Genomic DNA, 24,532 nt, shown 5'->3' on the forward strand with positions numbered 1-24,532 from the left:
TGTTGCACCTGCCCTGCCCACTCACTGCCTTGTCTGGGGCCCAGCCTGCTCATGGGGTAAAGAACTCCGCTCATGCTCAAGGCAGGAACACACTTAATAAAACACATAGGTATGTGTAAGCATCAGGCCAAGACTCGGACCCAGCCCGTGGACCCAGCCTCCCCAGTGCTCAGAAGAGGAACCTGAGCAAGGGCCCCGAGCGCTGGAGCCCACAGTCTGCAGCCCAAGCTCCCAGCCCTGTCCTGCCCCCGCCGCTTCCCCACGGCAGCGGTGCTGAGTCACCATGCGCTCACACGAGCCTTTGATGTCAGCCGCACGTGGCCTCATGCAGACGGCTGCTGGCAGGCGCCTGTGGCCACAGCCCTGCACTGGCGTGGGGTGAGGATGACAAGGAGGCTGGGGATTGGGCACCACTGACGTTCCCGTGACCATGAGTGACTCACACCCCCACTCTGGCAGCTTCAGCGGTGTCTGCAGTTGAGACTTGAGGATTTCCCCAGCAACTTCAAGTCCCCACCTGCCAAGGTCCACCCTGGCTGCCCCCAACTGGCCATGCCACCAGCAGAGGCTGCCCTGAAACCGCCGACTGCTATGCCTCCTTGTGAGGCCCTGTGGTTGCCGCCAGCCGGCAGGCGCTGAGCTCTGACTTTCTGACCCTCGCCACAGGCGTCCCCGCGCCTTTCTTTCTAGAAGGGAGCGAGCAAAGTCCTGGCCGTGTGACCAGGGCACAAGGACTGGAACAGCGACACACTAGGGCACCTGCTCCACAGAGGCACAGCAGCTACCACACGGGGCTCTGGCCCTACCTGTGAGCCGGTGACCAAGGGGGCAGCCCTACTTACAAGACAAAATGAAACCAGGCGTCCGATAGGATGGACTGCAGATCCGAGGGTCTCAGCAGGAAGATGGCAATGCCCTAAGGCCAAGGAGGAAAGAAAAGCTGTGTCTTCATTGTGCCCCCTGCTGGGGGCCCTGGGGAGGGGTGAGGCCCAGCCAGGACCCAGGGAGGGACACGGAAGGGGACCTGTGCCTGCGGGAACACAGACGACCCCACCCTGATCTTACCTCTCTCCCTCCCTGGCCCTGTCTTCAGCCCAGGACCTGCACAGCTAGACCATCACTACGGCTACCTGCCATCCCCCAGACACAGCCTAGCTCTCCAGCCTCTGAGCCTTTGCCCATGCCATTCCCCACACCCACCCTGCGATGACCTTATCCACAGTCCCTACCCTAACCCCTGCCTGGAAGCCTTGCCTGTCTCCTCCTGATCCCAGATAAAAGTCATCTCCCTTCCTCCGAAAATGGGCCTAAACCCAACCGTGGGCCCTTCTCAGAGTCTGCCTTAGAGTCTAGATGTGTGCGGCCATGCTGTGTCCCCAGCTGACTGCAAACTCCAACATGGCAAACTCCCTCCAATCCTATCAGCTCTGCCAGGCCCCACGGACAGAAGATGTTCAGAATGTGCCTACTGGGTGGTCGGCTGGTTGGCTGAATGTGTGCATGGAGAGATGGAGAGATGCTGGGATCAAGGAGGAGGGATGGTAGGCAAGCAGGAGCAGTACTGGAAAGGGAGAATGAGCTGCTAGGTTGATGAGAGACGGCAGGTGACCGTGTGGGAAGTGTGGACACCGAGCAGCTGCATGGAGGGGCAGATGGATGAAAAGGTAGGATAGGCCTGCCCTATTCATTTGTTCCCACATTGTAATAAGAACCCAAGTTAGAAAGAGGACGCCCTGGAGCCCCCTAGAGTAAAGGCAGAGCAGGGAGGGATGGAAGCAGACCTGCTGTGCCTCTGCGGGCCTCACAGGGCAGGCTGGAAGGGCTTAGTGGCCCACTCACCTCTTTCACAGAGATGCACGTGGCCCAGATAAGCACGAACATCCTCCCTAAGAGCTGCAGCCACCCCATGTTGTGTGTCAAGGCCAAGGGGTGCGGGAGGGCCTGGGGAGGGAAAGAAGGGGACAGTGAAGGGGGGATCGGCACCAGCTCTGCAGGGACCATGACGCATACACCTGCCGAACACTCAAGCCGGCCCCAGGCCAGCATGAAACCCAGTCCCTGTAGCAGGAGCGAGAAGGCGTGCCAGCCCCCTGCCCCTGTGTTCCCCACTCTCCGTTGGAACCCGGAACTCCCCTGCGAGGAGTGCAATCCCGATGGTATTAACCCCTCTGTGTCCAGACACTCAACACGACCTCCCAGCACAATTAAAACAAGGCAGAAACTCTGCCCGGTGACGGAAATCCAAGGCCCAGGGCACCAGGGGAGCTTGTCCATGCGACCTCCCTCCCTCCCACTCCCTGTGATGCCCACAGCAGAAACGCCCACTCAGTCCTGGATTCAGACAGAGGCCCTGAGCAATTGTGCAACCCCCCCAACCACGGGTCCACCCGGGGCTTAGCCCAACCAAGCTCCGAGGCCATACTCAGTTCCCTGGAGACTCTAAGGCAAGGGTGGCCACCTTTCTCCTGCCCAGGGCCACCTGGATATTTATAACATGGCTCACCTCATGGGCCACACAAACAGCAACTTGAAAATTAGCCTGCAATAGGTGGAATTTCGAGTCCCAGCTGTGGTTGCCTTGGCAGGGCCCCACAAAATGAGTGGGTGGGCGGGACGTTCCCCAGCCCTGCAAGCATAAGGAACGAGACTTGGTGGGGGGGGAAGCTCTTGGCCGCTCTGGGCCACTCTGGGCCTCGGTTTCCCCATCTGCACCGAGGGCGGTTCTAAGCTCCTCTGGCTCTGAGCACTCCCCCCCCCCCCCCCCCGCCGCCGCAGACCCACGCACCTCCTCCTCCCGGGGACGGTAGTAAGACACGAGGGTCAGGGTGATGTTGTAGAAGAAATAGAAGCAGAAGGAGAGGAAGAACATGTACTTGGCGAACTTCTTCCACTTCATATGCAGCAGCGTGTGCAGGGGCTCCAGGGTCAGCATCTCGTGCCGGTTCTGGGGGTAGAAGCCACTGTCACCACGGGCAGGCATGAGGCAGACAGCCAGGGGCCGTCCCCAAGGGGAACTGCAGGAGCAGCTCCATGGCAGCGCCATCCAGCAGGAACTGGTTTGTCTGGAAAAGCTGGGAGGGTGAGTCCCGGCTCCTGAGGCTCCTTCCCCGATGCCACGGAGCCAGTGGCTGCCAGCAGGCGGAGGTGACACAGGAGGGGCCCAGCGAGACGCAGTGGCGGCTGAGGCTGCAGCCCCTGAGCCTCTCGGGCCTGTCTCCTCATCTATAATACTGAGGACAGTGCCCACCCCACCAATAAGGCTGCCAGGAGAGCCTGCACAAGGTTGGCTCTGGGAACCCCGATTCTTGGTCAAATACAAAGCACACAGAAAGCACACAGGCCCAACCTGCTGCTCCACTTCACCCTAAGAGTTGCTCCTCCCTCCTCCCTCCTCGCCTCCAGCTACGCTGACTTCCCCTCTCTAGCCTCCTCCGGGAAGGCCTCCTGATTGCTCCAGCTGTGTACTCCCTGACCCTCACTTGGAAGCAGATTTGGAAGAAGAGAAGATCCTAGGCCAGAATGACAAGGAAGCCCCTTCTCATCCACCCCACAGGGAGACTGCCCAGGAAACCCCCACTACTGGGGTCTATAATCCAAGATCAACCAGGAACTCCTGAGCCTAGCATCTGCCCTGGGCCCCACCCTTCCTGTGCCCAGCTCTGGTCACCGAGGCCAAGGACTGGGAGACGAGAGCTGTCATAAAGCTAGCAGCCGGGGGTCTTCCCCACACCTTCTGACCCCTGGCCTGGGGTCCAGCCCTCGCTTCCCCCCCTTCCCAGGCCTGCGCCGGGGACCCACATCGATGTTCGTGTTGTAGACAATGATTTCCAGCACGGAGTTGTCCGTCGTGGTGTCCACATTGGTGAGGTCATAGAGCGAGGAGGACACCGGCCCGTAGGCCCAGTCGGTGAACTTCCGGGACAGGCCCCGGAGCGGCTTCTCCTTGATCTCGCGGCCCAGGATGTACTTCAGGATCTGGGGGCGGGACGAGGGGAACATCAGCGCAGAACAGGGCTGCCGGGGAAGAGGGCCCACCGAGGACGGTTTCAGTCCCACCTCTGCACCGGCTGCCGCCTCCCCCGGGGCCCCGGCTTTGTCCGTGGAATGGGCCCAAAGCCAATGGCTCCGTCCATCCCAGTGGGGACTGTGGATCTCGGATTCAGAGCGAGTGAGGCCCCTTCACATGCCACGGGAAAGGGCACTCCAGCGGGGGCCCCAGGTAAGGGACAGATCCTGCAATTGTCCATTTTTAGGAACAATTGCTCTTGGGCCTGCCCTTGGGAAGAAGCCATCCCACCGTCAGTCAAGCTCTCCCCAGCCGGGGCTCTGCATGCCGGCCAGACAGGTGACGCTGCGGCAGCCCGGCCTGCACGGACAGAGGCCTGCATGACCCACGTTCAGGCCAGAATCCTCAAACTGGCTGCCTGATGGGGTCAGCAGGGGTTCTCTTGAAATCTCTCATTACCAACAAAGGAGCTCCAAACCTCTAGGGTGGGACCCAAGAATCTGATCTGGAAAGCTGCCCGGGCAGGCTGAACAGAGAGTGCCACGGGGCTCCAGCCAACCAGCCATCCTTCCACCCATCACGCCTTCCTGAAAGCTGGGCCTTGGGTCCCCCTGGGATGAGGACCAGGGCTGTCTGAGACCCTAACCCAAGACCCAAGCCGAGGGACTTGTTGGACAGGGCAGTGTCGGAGTCCTGATCTCACACGGCCCAGTGGGGTTCCCAGCCCGTGTCACATGACAGCCTCCCTCCACCGCCCGGGCAGAACGGCCTCCTCCCCGGCTCCCCAGCCACTAACAGCCCCGAAGACAGGATCTGTGTCTCCAGCACTGCTCTGCCCTCCACGCCCAGCACAGCGGCCACAGAGGCAGCAACCAGAAGTTTTCCAAATGATGTTGAACACAAGAGAGCTAAGGCCAGAAGGGTGCAGGTGCCTCCCCCACCCCTCCCCTGAAGGGGCCATGGTGGGCACATTGTCCTCTGAAGAACAAGGGGGGCCTGGGGCTCTCCTGGGCCGGGGTGGCAGGGACAGCACGTGCCACAGCGGCATGCAGGGAAGAGGCCCTTGGAGGACGACTGACCTATTCCACACTCTGGCTCGCCTCAAAGCTCCCAGCCAGCTGTGAGCCCGGGGGAGGCAGGCGCTTGGGGAGGCAGGCACACAAGTCCCCTCTGTGGCAGGCCCTCTACATCCCCTCCTCCCCCTACAAGAGCATGAAGCGGTCCTTTGTGGGGCCTGGCCTTGATCACTGGAACAGGACCCACGGCCCTCAGGACAGCTGACCCTGGAGACGGGGCCCTGAGGCTGGCACAATTGCTCAATGGTCATCATCCTCCTGCACCTCCCACAGCCTCCCAGGAGCCACAGTCTGCTCCAAGGGCTGGGAGACAGAGGGACTGCGGAGTAGGATGACCCCATGATCTGTGTTCTGAAAAGAAGAACCTGGTTCTCGACCTTGATCTCAGATCAAGCCACGCCCCAGCCATGACCAAGATCTGAGCCCAGGGCCAGCCCCAGTCTTCCTGGAGGCTCCCTGGAGAGCCCCAACCATAGCACAGGAGGCCCCTGCAGCCCCAGACAGCTGCTTTCTGCTAGGGACACAACTCACAGCTTCTCCACAGCTGGGGAACACAGCAGAGTGGCCACTCTGGATTCCTGTCCCCCTGAGAAGCTGGGGGTCAGACGCCCAGCCTCCCCATGGGGGCCTCACCACACAGGAATGTTGGGTCACAGCGCACACACGTGAGACACAATGTCACCTGCGCCTCCAGATGCTCCCAGGCTGGCTGCAGCCAGGGACTCCCAGGACAAGAGACAGGGACAGGGAGAATCGGGCCAAGGAGGTGGACTGCGCCTGGTGGCCTCTGTGCAGTCACTCAGAACAAACCTACCCCAATCCCCACTGCACCTGCCCTTTCCCTGGGACGAGACCCCCCACCCCGCCCCCGTGCCCACCTCGGCCTTGCCCATCTTGGCGGCCAGCTGCAGCGGCGTGAGGCCGTCGTGGTTGCGCATGGTCTCCAGCTGCCAGCTGCCGCTCCGCAGCAGGATCCTGTCGTACATGTGCTTCACGAAGTCGTTCTGCGTCTTGAAGTCCTCGGCCACGGTCACCAGGGCGTGCAGGATGTTGTTTCCCCGGGAGTCCTGCGAGGTGATGTCTGTCTGCTCGTTCTCCATCAGCAGCTGCACAATCTCGGGCTGGTTGGTGCAAGCCGCCAGGGCCAGGGGCGTCTCACCTAGGGGCGGGCAGCACTGAGGCTTGTTTCTCTCCTGGGCCACAAGCAGGCCCCACCTACTTCTTGACCATCTCCCCATTGTGCCACGGGAAGCCTGAGCTTCCTAACTGATCTCCCGGCTTCCAGCCTGGCCCTCCAGCACTGATCTCGGCTCAGCAGCCAGGCAGACCCTGCGAACATGCAAATTCCACCTCATGCATAATAAAACTCAAGCTTCTGTATCTCCCCACCACCATCACCACTACCACCACTCCTCACTGACCTCCCTCAAGCCACAGGGACCATCGCCCTCTCCCTTGAGCACACTGGGAATTTGACCCAAGCTATTGCCTCTGCATCTCTCACTCCCTCGCCTCCTTTAAATTTTTGCTCAAACATTGACATTTCAATGAGTCCCCCTCACCAGCCTATTTAAAACAGAAACTGACCCCAGACAAAATTCCTGACTCCCCTGCTTTCGTTTTACTTTGTATCTTTTTAGTAGCACCTCTCATTTTCTAACACAGTCCAGAACTGACTCCACAGATGGTTGTTAAGAAAAGAGAAGGGGCTGTGGCGTACAGGCCAACACTTGCGATGCCAGCATCCCATACCCGAGCAGCTGCTCCACTTCCAGTCCAGCTCCCTGCTAACGCACCTGGAGAGGCAGCTTCAGTTGATGGCCCGACTGTTTGGGTCCCTGTCACCCAAGTAGGAGACCAAGATGAAGCTCCTGGCTCCTGGCTTCAGCCTGGCCTAGACCTGGCTGCTGTGGCCACCTGGGTAGTGGACCAGCAGTTGGAAGATATCTCTGTGTGTGTAAACATCTCTCTCTCTCTCCCCCCCCACCTCTATCTCTCGTTCTCTCTCTCTCTTGCTCTCTCTCCCTCCTGTGTTTCCTCCCACCTCCATCGCTTTGCTGTCCTAATAAATAATTAATAAATCCTTTTTAAGAAACAAGCAAAGCAGGTGAAATCTGCCTCAGCTAAATCATTGCCATTTCTTTTCCTGCCGGGAGCATCCTAACCATAACTGTGTCTGGACCCCAGAACCGGTCTGCCTGGCGGTTTTCTGCTCCTGGCTTTTGACTCCCAGAGAGGCACAAGGCGCAGGGCGAGAGGGCAGGAGACCCTATCACCATCTGCTCAGAACCATGGCCTCACCGGGGAAGTGGGGCTATCTCCTCTGTTCCAGTCCCAGGTCTCTGCAGACCATGCCACTTCCCCAGCCTGTGGTCCACCCTCGGGGTCCCGCTAGCACGGATCAGCCCCAGCCCCCTCCCAGTCCGGACTCTGGGGAGTGATGCCTCGGGGCTGTGCGGCGCCTCCCTCCTCGCAGACCGAACCGCACCCACCGAAGTAGAAGCCCTCGTGCTGGTACTTGGGGTTGAAGAAGACCCCCTTGGCGTGGGCGTTGACGTCGGCGCCTGCGGCGATGAGGAGCGCCGCGATGTCTCTCTGGCGCCGCTCGATGGCGATATTCAGCGCCGTCTGACCTGTGGACCAGCGGGGAGGCACAGGGTGCTCAGTGCAGGGGCCTGGAGCCCCCTACCCCAAGCACTGCCTGGGAACCCTGGGGGTGAGTGGCGGCAGCAGACACCTCGGGGCGGTCCGGGGAAAGCAGACACAAATGGGGCGCCCACACCCACACCCACAGTGGGCACACCAGCCCCAGGCCAGCTCAGCAGCAAGAGGCCACTGGGGAGAGAAGGAAGAGACAGGGGGAGGCTGAGACAGGAGAGGTGAGGGCCAGAGGCCAGCCTCAGTGGAGACACCAGTGACCTTCATTCAACCAAAACATTTACAGTGAGCATCTTGTATGTGAAACCCTAGCGTTGCCAGGGAATCTGCTGTGGGCACCAGACTGCAACAAGGGAGGGTGCAAGCCCCTGAGACACTGCCAGAGACAGAAAAGGGAGAACCCCCAGGCCCTGGCCTGAACCTCCCTGGCTACAGGACCGCTGTCAGCGCCGTAGTGACACGCCGAGAGCAGTTTCTGTCTTTGCTTTGGCTCCCAGGGAGCTCAGGTTGCGGTTCAGCACACAGAGGCGGCAGTCTTCCCTGGGTTTCCTCTCCTCTGCTCCATAACTTCTCTTCTGTCACAATCCTTGGCTTTTTCTGATAACAAAAGCCCTTGCGAAAAGTCAGCCCTTGTCGACGCTTAAAAACTCAGCTGAGGACAGGCCTTGGTGGGTGTTTGCAGTGCAGGCCCTGGGCAGGCAAACACTGGCTCTGATTTGGTCTCTCGACCCTGTCTCTGGCCCCACAGGGAGCAGGCTCAAAACAGAGCCCCAGACGGGGCCGGGAGTCATGACAAGCCTGCTGATGGCTGCCTGTCGTGGGCCCCACCCAGTTGTCCAGCCCCCCATCGCTCCCCATTTCCCCTGCTCAGAGGGGCCTGGCTCCTTCCCACCCCCGGGGCCCAGGGCCTTGCCTTGCTCAGGATCCTTCTCTCCACACAGGCCTCAGCTCCAAGGCCAACCTGTCTGCCTGTCCACTCTCACACGCCCACCCCACCCCCCGTGACCTTCTGTCACATCGTCTTCGCTTCTTTCCATGGCATTTCCCATCTAAAATTGCTTTTTTGGCACAGCTGGCCTCGATTTCTCACGTGGTGCCAACCAGAGTGGCTGCACGCAAGTCAGGGCCTGCAGTTCCATGCGGAACGAGGGAAGTGGAGGAGAGTGCCCGCCGCGTGCCCAGCACCAGTTTCTCGGGTCACGGCCAGCAGTGACCAGGCGGCCCCCCACCCTCCCCCCAGGGAGTCGCCTGCTTGCACAGCCCCTCCCCACACAGCCGGGGTACCTTCGTAGGCCTCCTCCGTGTACTCGGCATTGATAAACCTGTCCAGGATGCCGTTCTCCTCGGCGAAGGTGAGCAGGATCCGCACAATCTCCTTGGTTCTGGGGTTGATGTTCAGCAGGGCCTTCATCAGGCAGGTCTTGCCCGTGTCCGAGGCGGTCAGCTTGTGCATGAGGAAGTCTGTGGGCAGCGGGGCAGGATGGAGCCACAGCACGGCCCCGCCCCTGCTGCCTCCCCAGCCCCGCTCCCCAGCTCTCCTCCTCCCTCTTGGCCGGCTCCTTGCCCTCCAGGAGAGCCACGTCCCCTGCACCTTTCCCTCAGTGTGTATGTTGGTGGGGGCAGCCTCTGTGTGGCTTCCCACTGCCCACCTGGGTGCTGCTACCCTGAAGGCCCCGTCTCCAGCCAGCCCCTCCTGTGGCCTTCAAATGGAGTCATCTTCCTTAAGCTCCCGCTCTCTAATCCTTGGACAGCTAAGTCTCCAGCCACCCACCAACCTACTCTAATCCAAAGGCCCCCCTTCTCCCTGTCTTCCCACAGCCCCCAGTTCTGTCGATGCCGCTGCCTGAAGAACTCTCCAGAGCCTGCCCCTCCCCCAGCTCTGCTTTGGGGTCCTAACTCTGCCAGAACAGCAGCCTTCTCCACTATAACCCCATCCTCCTGGGACCACTGTCACCAAGGCTCCTCGCCTGTCTAGTCTCTTCCATAGCTCCCCACTGCCCTCAGAGTCCCGATCAAAGGCCCCTGGCACAGCATTCCAGGCCCCGCACACTCCAGCCCCACAAACAGACGGAGTGAGAACAGGGCAGCAGGAGGTGAGCAGGGCCCCCAGCCTCGCACGCCCTGCAGCCCGGGGCTCACCAGACACGTCCAGGCCGCGGTGGCGCCTGCACAGCTCCTGCAGCTCCAGTAGCAGCCCCACCAGCTCCTGCACGCAGCCCTCAGACACGGCCGTGAAGATGCGCTTCTTCAGCCGATGCTTCCGCCGCCTCTTTTCTTCCTTGGCCAGGTTTGCACTGAGACCAGACAATGTTTCCATCTCACCGGGAGTGCACCCCAGCCTCTGCTCTCTGCACCAGCCCCCCAACATCTGTGTCAATGCCCGCCAGCCCCACCTTAGTGCCCCAGCGCTCCCCCAAGCTCCCTTCTCATTTTATCAAAACACATATATTTGGATACACATAGCAATGATCAAGAACGCTCTCACCAGGTCTTCATTGCCTCAAAAGGAAATAGAGGGGCTGGCGCTGTGGCACAGTGGGTTAACGCTCTGGCCTAAAGCACCGGCATCCCGTATGGGTGCCGGTTCAAGACCTGGCTGCTCCACTTCCGATCCAGCTCTCTGCTATGGCCTGGGAAAGCAGTAGAAGATGGCCCAAGTCCTTGGGCCCCTGCACCCATGTGGGAGACCTGGAAGAAGCTCCTGGCTCCTGGCTTTGGATCGGCACAGCTCTGGCTGTTGCGGCCAACTGGGGAGTGAATCTGCGGATGGAAGACCTCTCTCTCTCTCTGTCTTTCCTTCTCTATGTGTAACTCTGATTTTCAAGTAAATAAATAAATCTTTAAAAAAAAAAAAAAGGAAATAGAAGGGAAATTTCTCTTGTGTGTTTTGTGTTGTTTGAATTATGCTAATCAAAAAAGTAAACCTGGTCCTGCACTGACACCTAATCTTTTGTCTGCATGCATTCTGGCAAAATCTATCTTGATGTTGTGTGTGCATGAATTTTTAATTGACAAAATGGTCTGATGCTAAAGCTCTCACTCCCTTGTATTGCTGTTGTTTGAATGTTTTGTAATGAATGAAGGGTATTGCTTTATTTTATTCTACTTTATCTATTTATTTAAATTGAAAGGCAGAGAGACAGATGTCTTCCACATGCTGGCTCACTCCCGCCAAGTTCCCAGAACAGCCAGCTGCGGAGCAAGCCAAAACTGGTGCCAGAAACTGAATGCAGTTCTCCTATGTGGGCAGCAGAAACCAAGTACTTGCACCATCACCTGCTGCCTCCCAGGGTGCTCATTAGCAGGACTCCAACTCAGGTACTCAATAAGGGGTGCAGGTATCCCAAGGGATGTCTTAACCCCTACGCCAAATGCCCATACTGTATTTATTCTTCATGGGCACATAATTGTACACATTAATGGAGTACAACGTGATGTTTGGATACAGGGGCAAAAGTGCATAATAACCGAATTAGAGCAATTAGCATAGCCATCGCCCCAAACGTTTATCATTTCTTTGTGATGAGCACATCAAAACCGTCTCCTGTAGCTACTCTGAGGTACACCATACACGATCGTGAACTGCTGCCGCCCCGCCGTGCAGAGGGCTGCAGACCTGGCTCCTCCCCCACCCCCATCCAGCACTGCGCCCTCAGACCAGCGTCTCCTGGGCCCCAGCCCTTCCCTTCCTGCCCTCCGTAAGCGCTGTTCCAGTCTCCGCTCCTGTGGGATGAACTTTCTCTCACTGCACCTGTGAGTGAGAGCCTGGCTTGTTGTGCTCACATCACATCCTCTAGGCTCCTCCATGTCGTCACTGATAGCAGTTTCCAACCTGTTTTGAAAGCTGAGTAGTACTGAATTTTATATGCACACCACACTTGCTGTACCCATCAGTGGGTATTATTGTACACCGTATAACATTGGAGACTCCACTTCCCCTCCAAAACAGTCCTGCACACCACAGCCAGGAGCCCAGGCATCCAGACCCTTGTCCCAACCCCCTGGGGATCGTGGTGACTTTCTCCTTCCTGCAGGGCCCTTGAGCCTGACACCTGCCCCTGGGAAGGTGCCGTGGGAGGAGGGGCAGGGCCAGACTCACCTGGGACTGTTAGGATTGGATGGGGTCTCTGTCACGTCATCCTGAGGGGACTGGGGGGAGTCCATGTCATCACAGTTGCCCGAGACGCTAGGGGTGTGGGGGAGGGGAGAGAAGGCCAGGGTTGTAAAAGGACCCTGGTGACACACCGCAGGAGCGGGTCACTGCGTGCACTCCGGAGCCAGGACTGACACTCACCATGGCCGGATGTTGGAGTCCATGGGCTTGGAGAAGATGGGCGGCGAGGTCTTGGTCACAGTGGGGTTGGACTCAAACCCTTCTATCTCCAGGAAGAAGTGTGCACTGGGGAGACACCAAGGAAGGCCGTGAGAGCTGGGCAGGACTCGGCCGCCTGTGTGTCCTACAGCCCTGCTGTGGAGGGCACACCCTCTTCCCCCTCTCCTCCACTGAGCAGTGCCTGGGGGCCTGCTTTGCCTGGGCACTGGGAGGCTGGGGGAGGGCGGCAGTAGAGGAGCAACCTGCCCCAGGTCACTGAGCAGGGAGGTGGCAGTGCTGGAGTCTCGGCTGGGTCTGGGTGACTCCTGTCCTTTGAACCCAAGGGTCTCTACTGGGGGTGGCCTAAGACGGACAGCCCTGTCTGTGGCTGTATCTGGATGGAAAGGCCTTATCCATGATGGGGAACACCAGCCTAGAAGTGAGATTCCCCTCGGAGCCACCCAGCTGCCCCTCGGGCGTCAGATCTGAAGGGAGAGCCCTTTCCCGAGGAGGTAGCTGGACCCCGAGATCTGCGAGGCCCTTCCTGGCTCCTGAGCAGGAGGGGAAGGGCCAGAGTGACCCTGCTCTGCCCGCTGCCCTCTGCCCTCTGCCCCTCTGATAGCAAACAGAAGAGGCTAAGAACAGGGAGGACACAGCTGAGAACCCCGCATCCAGAGGAAAACCCAGGAAACCACTTCAGGCAGTGGGAGGCAGAAAGGGGGACAAGGATCTGCTCTCTCCTTGGGCCAGGTGAAGACAGAGGCCCAGGGCCCCTAGGAAAGCAGACCCTCGCTGTCCCAGGGAGCCGAAACACACCCACAAGCCGCGATTCCCGGCTAGAGGCACCCACAAATGCAGACACACGAGCCCTGGAAGCCACAGTCACGCCACGCTCCGAGGTGAGGGCGCCCTCCGCCACACACCCCTGCCCTGCAGCTGCTGCAGCCCCACTGGTGGCTCCGTGGCCCGGCCGGGGCCTCCTCCAGGTGTGCAGGGGCTCCCAGGCAACTTTGCCACCTGCTTCCTTCCCGGGCCTGGAAGGACTCACGTGCCCCCCTCACTGCTCCCACAAGACCCCAGAAGAGCAGGCCCAGACACCTCAAGCCCAACACGCGGGCCTCAGGGAAGGACTGTGGTGCCCTTCCAGATGAGAGTCCTGGGGCTCAGCAGGGAGAAAGACATGGCTCCTAGACTCACATGGATGCTCAGACTCCGCAGACCTAAAGCAGAGGGCTGGTGGGTCAGCGTGGTGGCCGCGAGGTGGGCCCGGCGGGGTCTTTAAGTCACAGGGTGGGGGGGGGGGTGCCCTGAGAAGGTGGCTCTCACAAGAGGGGCGGTTACTGAAGCCGAGTCAGCATAGCTTCTGTCTCTGCTTCCTGGCTCATCGTGGGATCCTTCCTCCTCATCTGCCCCGCCACTGCCAGCCCCCCGCGGCCGCCAAGCCAGTGGGGCTGCTGAACCTCCAAACCAAGCGCAGCCATGGACCTGCGCCATCCCAAGAAGCTTGCTCGTCGGTGTTTTGGTTGAAGGAACCAAGCAGCTGACTCATTCGCAGCTCTCCTGTGACTTCTCCAGGCTGATCCAGGAATCCGATTCCTGCTGCCCAGACTCTCAGCTCACAGCACAACCCACAGGGCTCTGCTCTCACCTCTGGGCCAGCAAACTCCAAGAGTTCGCCGTGCAGGGAGGCTGCCCGGTACGGCCACTTCCCGGGGAGGGGCAGGCAGCAGAGAGAGCAGGGGCCGCCTGGGAATCCCTCCGCACTCCTCCAGGCCCACACAGGCTAGGAGGGCTCAGAGCTGACCCCTGAAGGGAGAGGGCAGTACTGGCTGACACGAGGCCTCCACCCTCCTGTCTCCCACCATCAAGAGGAACCTCCTTGCTTGACCTGAAATAAAACCTTCCCTCCAAAGGAGAAGACAGGAGACGAAAGCCCTTGACTGAGAAGCCAAAGCCTGGCCCCACTCCGCCTCTGCCTCCTGTGTGGCTCAGGGGTTCACTCTCCATCTCTGGGTCAGGCGTCCCATTCATTGGCAAATACGGAGCCGGAACAACATTCCGGGCATTGTTCCTGGGTTGGGGAATATCACGGTGCACAAGGAGGCCAAGCCCCCATCCCTTCTGAAGCCACTTTCCCCGGGGATTTGGAGGGGGAAGATGCCCCTTCTGGGGACCCCACTCCAGACATCTCAGCCAGAGCTAAGACATTGTCCCGACTTCCAGGGTAACCTCTTTAGAGAGGACAGAGCCCGGGGAAGGCTCTGAGCTGCAGCGGGGGCTGTGTGCTCTGGGACTTGGAGCAGTCTGGAGGTCTGCTGCTGAGGCTCAGAGAGAAGCATAAGAAACGCCCCCGGGGGAAGGCAGGTGAGGGCAGAGCCTGAAGAAGCAAGCCCCGGAGCACGGGATGCGAGGAGGAGGGTGACAGAAGCCGGGCTGCACGCGGAGAGGCCAGTGGCTGGGCCTGGGTGGCCGCTGGACCGTGAGGCCCCGTCCCACGCCTGCCCCACGCTCCCCTGGCATCCTGCCTACCATGATAAGCACTCAACGAGGCCTTGGCCTCCGGACACCTGAGCACCTGTCCTCGGCAGGTGCTGAATGTTCAGTCCTACCTTTGGCCCAGACCAAAGGGCCCCATCTGGGTGTTATTAACTCAGGTGCGCGGGCAGCGCTACACCATTTCTCCTGGATTTTCTGTCCCCTCTGAAGTCAAAGAACGCTCCTGGAGCAGCCCCAAGACTGGGACAGGGCCTGTATACTGCCTGCTCTGTTCCAGGAAATGTTCGGTGTCCTCCGAACTCACCAGGCCAGCTCCTCCCCAGCCCCACCGCCCTCTGGCCCGGACACTGGGCCCCGCCTCGCCCAGGGCCCTGTAAGGAGGCCATGGTGGCTGCCATGCGCGGGGCAGGGCATGGTGGCTCAGGTCCCCAGGTCTGTCCCCACTCCAGACCCCCTGGTGTCTTCAAACCCACCCTGAGGCCATGTCTCCTGGGGGCGGGGGGGGGGGTGGCACCTGGCCCTCTTTCTTTACATGTAACCTTTTCCTTTCTTTTCCTCTCTACACACAGTGCCCCACTCAGTTCTGGGGACGGCGTCCCGACTCCAGGATCCAGGGAGACGCAGGCACGTGCGGGCCCTCAGAGAGACTCTGGGGAGGAGGAGCAGCCACCACTTCCGGAGACAAAAGGCTGGGCCCAGGCTTTGGCAGCGCTGAGCCAGGAGGTGAGTTCACGCACAGGGACGTGCTCGGCACAGGCAGCTCGACCGGTCGGGCTGTCCTGAAACCTGTCCTCCGTCCTCCCCCAGGTCCAGACGCCCCGGGGAGAGTGAGACGAGTGCGGGAGGGTGGCCCTGGCTGGCTGTGCTCAGAGATGTCTCTGCTTCCACCCAATGTCCACCCACAGCCCGGCCACCCCACAGGCCCTGTCTCCTCTGTACCTCCCCCCAGTCTGGTCCCTCACAGTCCAGGCTGGAGCATCCACTGGCTCCTCCTGCCCACATTTCCCACCCGAGCGTGGCTCGTTTCTCCTGACCTTGCCCCTTCTCTGATGGGCCCAGGGCAGAGGGGCTCCCCACCAGAAGAAAGGGCTGTCTTTTGGCTCTTATTCCTCCTCCCTCCCCTCCCCATGGTGCAAAAACCTCTCTGCTCTGTCCCTTCCTCTCCATCACTGACTCCCCAGGCTCACCTGTCACCTGGCCGCCCCAACAGCCCTCCAGGGAGTGGTATTTAAGCCCAATCTCTGGATCCTGGGCCCAGCCCCGGGCCTGGTACATGGTTCGCCTCTGTGAGGATGACTCAAAATAACAGACAGAAGAACAGCACCAAGCTTACATCTGACAAACCAGCCAGCCTATCCCTGGGGGCTCATCCTTTGCCTCCTTGCCCCAGCCTTCCCTCCACAGCTTTCATGCAAACCTCACAAAGCCCCTCCCTGCAAACACCTGTCTGTGGCTGCCCACCGCCCTGGAGACTGTGCAGGTTCTATGCCTGACCCCTGAGGCCCACCCAGCAGCACTGACCGCCCCCAAGCCTCTTCTCACCCCTCAGTGCCTCGGTCCCGGCCCCGAGCCTCTGTCTCCATGTCCTGCTGCCTGGCGTGCCCTTTCCCTTCCTTGCCACCTACCAACATCCGCTTTAGTAACACCTCCTCCACGAAGCGCCCAAGACTGCCCACAGGATCAGAATGACCGGCCTGACCCTTCAGCCCCTCTCCAGGCCTTCCCACATTCCTCTGGTGCCCCTCCCACTTGCCTGTGAGTGGGGTGGGCACTCTTCCTCCCTGAATCCCAGTCTCTCTCCCAGTCCAGCCCCGGGCCTGGTCCACAGGACTCCTTGGTGATGATGGCTCAAAACCAACAGACCAAAGGACAGAACCAAACCCACCTCTGGCCGCAGAGGAGGCCTGGGAGGGGGCAGAGGCAGCAGGGCAAATGGGCGGACCTACCCCAAGGGAAGCATAGCTGTGGGGTGGGCAGCTCAGGGGCAGCGAGATGCAACCCTGGAGAAGTCCTTTCTGAGCTCCCAGCCTCTTCCACGGCCCCAGTGGGAAGAAGAGCAGACCAGCCCAGCCCTGTCCAACCCCCATGGCGCAGTGGAGTAATGTTGACAACGAAGATGGTAAACATAAGGAAAATGCCATCAATACCACCATGTGCCAGGCACTGTGTTGGGCACCTCGTCAAAATGATCCCAGTGAACCATCACCCTGTTAGCTGGCGTCGTTGATGGCAACCCCTTTGCACACAGGTGGGGTCAGAGAGCTTGAGCAACCTGGCCAGGTGCACCGTGGGTGGAAGCCATCAGGGTGTGCAGAGAGCATACCCCGCTGCTGGAATGTCCACTCACTTTTCGGCCTTGGTCTCAAGAGTGGCTCTGGCCATTCGCCACCTCCTGCAGGAGCCTTCTTGGATATTCCTGCATCAGGGCCCCAACCCCTCCAAGGAGAACTCTCCAATTGTGCCCATCATATGATCTCCCCAGCTCGGCCCCCACCATGGCCCAGTTCTACCTGACTGGCGCCACCTGAGATGAGACAGAGTCTAGGGTCCACCAGCAGCTGGGGCTGTCTGGGGTGGGCACTTGGCCCCTCCCGTGCCTCTCACTGTGCAGAGCCCAGGTCTCAGCCCGCCAGGCCTACCTCTTCTTGGTGGGGGTGACCTCGGCTGGCCTCTTCTCCAACAGGACGGCAGGGTTCCCGCCGGCAATGGTGGCTCTCCTGCCCATGAGTGGCACCATATCCTTCGGGAGGACGTTCATGGCTGGAACACAGTCACAAGGCAGAAGTTCAGGTGCAGGGCATGGAGGAGCTTCAGGGACCATCAGAGGTCTGTGTGGCACTCTTCAGCCTCTGTTCACAACCACTTTAGATGGGGAGCCCGCTCCCCACCTTCCCAGGTCACCAACCCTTCTCAAGAGCAGGGAGACTGTCCCTGCAGCTTCCCTTGCTCCTGTGTTCCCAGGTGAGCCCAGCAGAGACCACCGTGCCCCTAGGACACTGTCTCCAGCCCCACCAGTATGCAAGCAGACCCTGAGAACCAGCCCTGCTTTCTCAGCACACTTCATAGATTTTGTGTTCAGAGCGATTCTCAAAGGTGGTAGACCTTGACCGAGCAGGACTGTCGCCTTCCTCCCTCTGGATGCTCCTTGTGACACAGCCCCGGGCTGCTCTGAGGTTTGGGAGTTCTCGGCACCCAGGCGGTCTCTGTGGCTGACCCTAGAGGCCGCGTGGAGAGAAGGTGATCTGGGCAGAGGGGACAGCCCAGGCAGAGACCAGGGGCCATGCAAGTTCAGCAGGAGCTGGTGTGGCTGAGAGCCTGGGGGCTCACGCACAGCCCTGGAAGCACTGGTTCGGCTTCAGACATCACTTAGGGGCTGTGGCTGATCCCGGGCAGCTCGGAGTGGGGATGAGGGAGGGGCTACCTAAGGATCAGCCGATTGTGTGGAGTCCAGGAGGTGACCAGCAGCCAGGGGCCATTGGGATGGGGAAGGGGACAGGCTGGCCATAGAGGATGAGATGGACAGCGAAAGCGTTGTGTGGACAGGAGGTGACTCCGCGGTTAACGAAGGGCCAATCTCAGTTTGAGTCATCCTCAGGGACTCAGAGACATTGGGGAAGGGAGAGGGGATTTCTCTAGGAAGGTGGGGGATGCCCCACATAGGAAGACTTCCTGCAGGAAGTGTCATCAGGCTGGAGTGGAGTTTGGAAGTTGGAGCCTCCCCCACAGAAGTGAGCAGGCTTGAGAGAGAGGAAGTTACCCCTAGGACAGAGAGGTCTGGCTCTGGATGTGAGCACCTTCTAGCAGGGAGCTTTGCATAGGGGCCTCTGGGGACCTGTCACAGCCTGATGAGGACAGGGTGACCTTGGCTGCCTTCCCCAGCCCAAGGGGACCTGTAGACAGATGGGCTGGAAGGCTGGGCTGGGCCAATGGGGAAGCAGAGAGATGGAGGCTCGCCCCGTCCCTGCCCAGGCCTCTGGTCATAATGCAGCAGCCCCGGGGCCCTAACCCTTGGCAGCTGGGGGCTGCATCCTCCCGCCTGGGGCTTATGAGGGTAGGCAGCTAGGGCAGCAGAGGCCCAGAGCAGCCTGGGACTGGGGCTACAGCAGCTGCAAGTAGCTCCCTGAGTCACTCCACAAACTGCGTGCTCACCTGCTGGGCTCTCGCTGCCCTGCCCTCCCTCTCTCTGGGATCGAGCCGCCTCTCTGGGGAAGTCAGATGCTGCACCTCCCCAGCCCCAAGACTTATTGCAGTGGCCTTTGTGGGAGACAGGCCAGGCCCTCGGGCCACTGGGCTACACTATGGCTTCTGGCTCGGCACCTGTGAGATGCCTGGGGCTCATCCCGCTCCAGCTCCGGAGCCACTCTGTCCCGTCCTGAACTCCCACCAATCACATTCTTGCCCGTGAGCATCCCTGGACCTGCTGAGAGAGACAGGAGCCTCACCTGTGCGGCACAGCGGCTTCAAAACCTTCTCTCTCTCCTGGGTCCCCAAACCTCAGGAGAGGGTTGCTGGACCCACCAGAACTTGGATCCCCACACAGTCCCTACAGCCAAGAGTTCATGGCTTTGCTTCCCCTGCTGGAGGCCCAAGCTGCTTCCCAAGGCTCCCCCCGAGGGAAGGCCACAGGGCAGATGCTGCTGCCCACGCTCTGGGCTCCCTGGGGAGATCCCCGGCTGCCGTGAGCAGTGAGGACTCACCTGGAGGGGTCTGGGTGTCTGTGCGAGCCCTCACTCAGATCATCTCATGTCTGGGGCCCAAAGACCCCCAGCAGGACGGTGGCAGAGATGCCAGGAGGCTCTCATCGCAGGCAGAGGGATGGCTGGAATGAGGCGTCAGGCAGAACTGGCTGAGCCACCTGCCCTTGGCGCCAGGCGGGCCACGCCCACAGCCTCAGCTGCGGCACCTCCCACCGGTGTCCTGTGTGACTCACCTCCCTCCCACAGCACAGCCTCACCCCAGCCAGAGAAGAGACAGGACAGGCAACAAGTGCCATGGTCCAGGTCCCTCACCTTCTGTCTTGTAGCTGATGCTCAGGCCTCAGTTTCCCCAGCTGGGAAATGGGCACTATAAGACCTACTCCTCAAAGAGGTCAGAGAGGACGGAGGGCTTACTGAGCCGCCTGGTGCTCTGCTCTGAACCCTGGTGAGGGAAGACCCCCTCGGCATCCACTCTGAGGTTTGGCACTTGTCCCTCACAGCCAGTCCCTGGAATCAGGTCCTGCAGAGACAGAGGAAGTCCCCCAGGGAGCACTGTGCCTCATGGGCCTTAGTGTCCAACAGCCTTGTACCTTCCTGTCTAGCTATACCCCTGGGCAAGTCATTTCCCGAAGTTTAGTGTCCTCAACCGTGAAATACGCTTAATAACCCCACCTCGCAAGGTTACTATGGGGCTGAAATAGGACAGCAAACAGAAGGGGCTAGAACGAGGCCCGGGGCACAGAACAAACTCAGACAGTAACAGATGTTCACGCTTATTGGTTGTGTCAGATCAATTTATTCTCCTAGCAACCGCCCTGGACACCTTTTCCCAAGACAGAGCTTTGTAGAAAGCCTCTGTGCCCTCCCTCCTGGCCCAGGCTGCTGCTACGAAGAGGGTGGCACGAAACTGGGGCTGCCCTCCCTGCTTTGGCTTCGCTCGGGAGCCACACCACTGCTCCTTCCGGCAAGATGCGGGCGAGACGGGACACGGCTGGAGCAGGAAGTCTGTGATGATGGGACGGTGCTGGTGGCGGATGCAGCAGGGACTTCCCCCAGGAAGCCAGCCCCTCCATCCCTTGTCCCTGCACTCTGCCAGGGGAGCTGGCCCAGGCTTCCAGGCCAGGGGAGAGTAGGACCTATGGCCAGTCAGGGACAGAACACGCTTTCCAGCGTAGGTAAATTAGGAGGCCGCTTTGCCGTCTAAATCAGGGGTCCCGAAGCTCCTCCTCACAATCCGAGGTTTCAGGGCAGGCGTGCACGCAGCCCTTGGGTCACTGCCTACGATGGCTGCATCCCAGGTCAGAGTGCCTGCTAGGGTCCCAGCTCCTCTGCTTCTGCACCAGCTTTCTGCGAGGAGGCAGGTGAAGGCTCACGGACTCGGGTCCCTGCCGCCCACATGGGAGACCCAGATGGAGTTCCAGGTTGGTGGCTTTGGCCCGGCACAGCCCCAGGCTGGTGTGTGTTGTGGGCATTTGGAGAGTTAACCAACAGATAGAAGATCTCTCCTCTTTCTCAAATAAAATAAAATTTTGAAATCTTATCACTGTGGCTGAAACTCCACCCTTAAAGAGCACCCCTGGGTCAATTGCCCACTCCAGACTCTACCTCTCACCCCTTCTAGCTTCTGGCAGCCTCGGAACCCCCGGGAGGAGCCTGGACCCCGATGCTGTGTTTTCCCCTTTTCTCAAAGGCCCCTTGTCTGCCCCACAGATGCATGCCATGCCCAGCAAGGGAGGAAGCCCCAGCTACTGCAAGGGGCAACCCAGCAGAGTGAGATCCACCGTGCACCAGCTCCCACCCCAATACATGGGAACTGCAGCTGCAGCCCCCTGGAGCCCAGCACCACCTGAGGGCCCTTGTGGGAGACTTCCCACCCTGGGGGTCGGGGGCAGCACGGGGTTCAGTACCAAGAGTGCCATCGGCCAGCGCCACAGCTCAACAGGCTAATCCTCCGCCTGCAGCACCGGCACACCGGGTTCTAGTCCCGGTCGGGGTGCCGGATTCTGTCCTAGTTGCTCCTCTTCCAGTCCAGCTCTCTGCTGTGGCCCGGGAGGGCAGTGGAGGATGGCCCAAGTCCTTGGGCCCTGCACCCGCATGGGAGACCAGGAGAAGCACCTGGCTCCTGGCTTCGGATCAGCGCGGTGCACCAGCCACAGCGCACCAGCCACAGCGGCCACTGGGGGGTGAACCAACGGAAAAGGAAGACCTTTCTGTCTCTCTCTCTCACTGCCCACTCTTCCTGTCCAAAAAAAAAAAAAAAAAAAAAGAATGCCGTCGCCACCCTACAGGAACTTGTGTGTGGGAGGCGGGCTCAGCAGGGGCCACAGCCCCCCCAGGCAACTGTTAAGGGCAGAAAGGGCTCAGCCGCTGCAGGAGGGAAGCTCTCTAGTGGGAGGTGGAGGACCGGCTCAAGAAGATGGAGCACTTGCGCTGGCCGGGGGCAGGGGTGGGAGGTGGGGGGTCTACAAGAACAAAGCCACCTGGGCAGAGACTCAAAGGCAAGAGGCTCTGGCACAGTCCAGGAGCAGTGACAAGACTGGGGCCACACACGAGCTCACTGGGGTGGTCAGAGATGCCGAGTCAGCCTCTGAGTGCCCCGGGCCACACTGACTCAGTCCCAACTCCATCGTCACTCCAAGCTGGGCTGGCCCAGCCTCCCGGGACACACTGGCCAAAGCCCGGTGGGGATGCTGTCACTGCTGACCAGGCAGGGGACTGACTGCTGTGCTGAGCCAGCACCCAAAACCAGAGGCAGCGCCTCTGCCTGCCCATGCCCCCGCGGATGCTCACCCTGGGGCCGTCCCATCCGGTGTTTGAGTGTGGAGCCAGGGTTCTCTCCTCCTTCTGCCAAGCCTGGAGCTGAGAACTGGAGGCTTAACCCACCATTTAATCCTACCGTGCGATCTAGCAACCATGCTCTATGTCCACACAAAAAGCCACACACAGATATTTCCTGCAATTTACTCACAAATGTTAAAACTCAGAAGTAGTAGCCAAAATTACCATAAGAAGATGATTGGATCAATGAACTGCAATTCACCCAGACAATGGAATATTATTCAGTGCTAAAAAGAAGTGAATTATTGGGGTCAGTGTTGTGGCACAGTGGGTTAAGCCACCACTTAGGATGCTGGTATCCCATATCGGAGCCCTAGTTCAAGTCCCAGCTGCTCCACTTCTGATCTTGCTCCCTGCTAATGTGCCTGAGAAAGCAGCAGCAAGTGGCCAAGTGTTCGGGCCCCTGTCACCCCCGTGGGAGACCTGGATGTAGTTTCAGGCTCTTGGCTTCAGCTTGGCCCAGTCCTGGCTGTTTCAGCCATTTGGAAAGTGAGCCAGCAGGTGGAAGTTTTCTTTCCCTCTTTCTGTGTCACTCAGCCTTTCAACTAACATTTAAAAAAATAATAATAATAATACAATAAAATAAAGGAAATTAGCTGTAGAGCCCAAGCCATGAACATCCCAGGAAGGAAAGTGGAGTGCCTGTTACTAAGTGGAAGAAGCCCATCCCAAGAGGCTGTGTTCTGTATGATTCCACTGCGTAATCTTCTGGAACAGGCAAAACCGTGGAGACAGTAAGATCAGTGGTGACGGAGGTTTAGGGAAAGGAGGGGTGGGTTGGTGGGACACAGAGCAGGCAGTGCTATAAGGGATCTATGTTGCCACACATGTGTCAACCGCCCAACTCCACGAGTGACCCCCAATGTCAACTGCCGCTGGAGGTCGCCAGCTGTTAGTAATCTTGCCACTTGGACACCGGCCACCCGTGGGGGGCAGGGCAGAGCCTTGTGTCTGTGTGGGAACACTATGCCATGCTGACTCGATTTGCTGCAAACCTAAACTGCTCTAGAAATAAAGTTTATTGATTTAAAATGGCAAAGGTAGCAGATATGTCCTCCTTTAAACATCCTTAGGCTTACACCAAAGGGTCTGCCCCTTCGTTTTGCAAAGTAGCACCCATGGGTTCTGGGATCCGGCCCAGCCCTACAAAGTTCAAAAGCAGAGATCTGCCGGCGCCTCGGCTCACTAGGCTAATCCTCCGCCTTGCGGCGCTGGCACACCGGGTTCTAGTCCCGGTCGAGGCGCCGGATTCTGTCCCTGTTGCCCCTCTTCCAGGCCAGCTCTCTGCTGTGGCCAGGGAGTGCAGTGGAGGATGGCCCAGGTGCTTGGGCCCTACACCCCATGGGAGACCAGGAGAAGCACCTGGCTCCTGCCATCGGATCAGCGCGGTGCGCCGGCCACAGTGCGCCAGCCGTGGCAGCCATTGGAGGGTGAACCAACGGCAAAGAAAGACCTTTCTCTCTGTCTCTCTCTCTCACTGTCCACTCTGCCTGTCAAAAAAAAAAAAAAAAAAAAAAAAAAAAAAGCAGAGATCTACACACAGCTGACACCCACACAACTTTTTTGAGGGAGGCCTACGGGTAGAGCAAGGAGTCCCAGGCCCACAGCAGGAGCGAGAAGCTCTCGCATCTCCCTCCTGACCCGGGCCAGGCAGGCACGCCCCAGGCAGCCTGACACAGCAGTTGAGAGCAGCACCAGGAGTCACACTGCCTGGGGTCAGAGCCAGGCCGTGCATTTTATGGGCTGTGTCACCTTCTCGGACTGCAGGAGCTTTGATTCTCTCACCTACAAATGGGCTCTAATAACAGCTTCCTGGGCAGCCGTGGGGAGCTTCAAGAACAATGCACATGCGGCACCTTCATAAACACTGCCGCGGTGTGCGCCTCCTCAGCTCACTGCACACACCGGCGTGGGGACGTGATGCTGGTGAGCACACACACTCTCAGGGCTGGGGAGCCCCCACCTCAGCTCCAAGCCGCCCATCCTGCCCTGAGGCAGAGGCAGCACCCAGCAGGTCCACGGCAAGGCAGCCCAGCCCGCTCCACATTCCACAGGCATGAACGCGTCGTTTCAGTTCGGGTCCGCAAGGGAAGGGTTTCTTCGGTCAAGGGCCGGGTGGCAAATACTTGTGAGCCCTTCAGTGTCTGTTGCAAATATCCGAGTGTGCATTAAAGCTAGAAAGCAGCCAGAGACAGGCTGGGGATGAGTGGGTGTGGCTGTGCTCCCCCTCCAAGTTCATCGAGGAAAGCAGGCGGCAGGCTGGACCCAGCCCACGGCCAAGAGTCTGCTGACTGTGCTAAGTGTCCTCACCCCTGGTGAATGAGGACAAGTGACAGTAGCCGGCGTTTGACCCACTGGGGAAGATGCCGGTTGGGATGCCAGCATCCTGCATCAGTGCCTCTGCTCCCAATCCCAGCTGCCTGCTAATGCAGACTCTGTGAGGCAGCAG

General features: G+C 59.6%; 1 protein-coding gene across 3 annotated transcripts in view; it reads right to left on the reverse strand.

Moving 5' to 3' along the window:
- The window catches only part of TRPV3 (transient receptor potential cation channel subfamily V member 3), a 31,034-nt gene extending 11,632 nt beyond the window's left edge, over positions 1–19,402 (reverse strand). For all 3 annotated transcript variants that reach the window (XM_051824511.3, XM_051824510.3, XM_089318410.1), the window contains exons 1-12: positions 19,246–19,402; positions 17,188–17,308; positions 12,035–12,139; positions 11,840–11,926; positions 9,880–10,034; positions 9,025–9,201; positions 7,575–7,715; positions 5,961–6,241; positions 3,799–3,975; positions 2,786–2,944; positions 1,840–1,941; positions 843–916 (exon numbers count right to left, since the gene is read on the reverse strand). In XM_051824511.3, coding sequence (XP_051680471.1) covers positions 843–916; positions 1,840–1,941; positions 2,786–2,944; positions 3,799–3,975; positions 5,961–6,241; positions 7,575–7,715; positions 9,025–9,201; positions 9,880–10,034; positions 11,840–11,926; positions 12,035–12,139; positions 17,188–17,306 — 1,577 coding nt within the window. In that variant the 5' untranslated portion in view covers positions 17,307–17,308; positions 19,246–19,402. The remainder of the gene's footprint in view (positions 1–842; positions 917–1,839; positions 1,942–2,785; positions 2,945–3,798; positions 3,976–5,960; positions 6,242–7,574; positions 7,716–9,024; positions 9,202–9,879; positions 10,035–11,839; positions 11,927–12,034; positions 12,140–17,187; positions 17,309–19,245) is intronic.
- Between the last annotated feature and the right edge of the window lie 5,130 nt (positions 19,403–24,532).

The sequence above is a fragment of the Oryctolagus cuniculus genome, chromosome 17 (assembly GCF_051225735.1).
Source record: "Oryctolagus cuniculus isolate XC-2025 breed Fujian yellow rabbit chromosome 17, ASM5122573v1, whole genome shotgun sequence".
In the NCBI taxonomy this organism is placed as follows: domain Eukaryota; kingdom Metazoa; phylum Chordata; class Mammalia; order Lagomorpha; family Leporidae; genus Oryctolagus; species Oryctolagus cuniculus.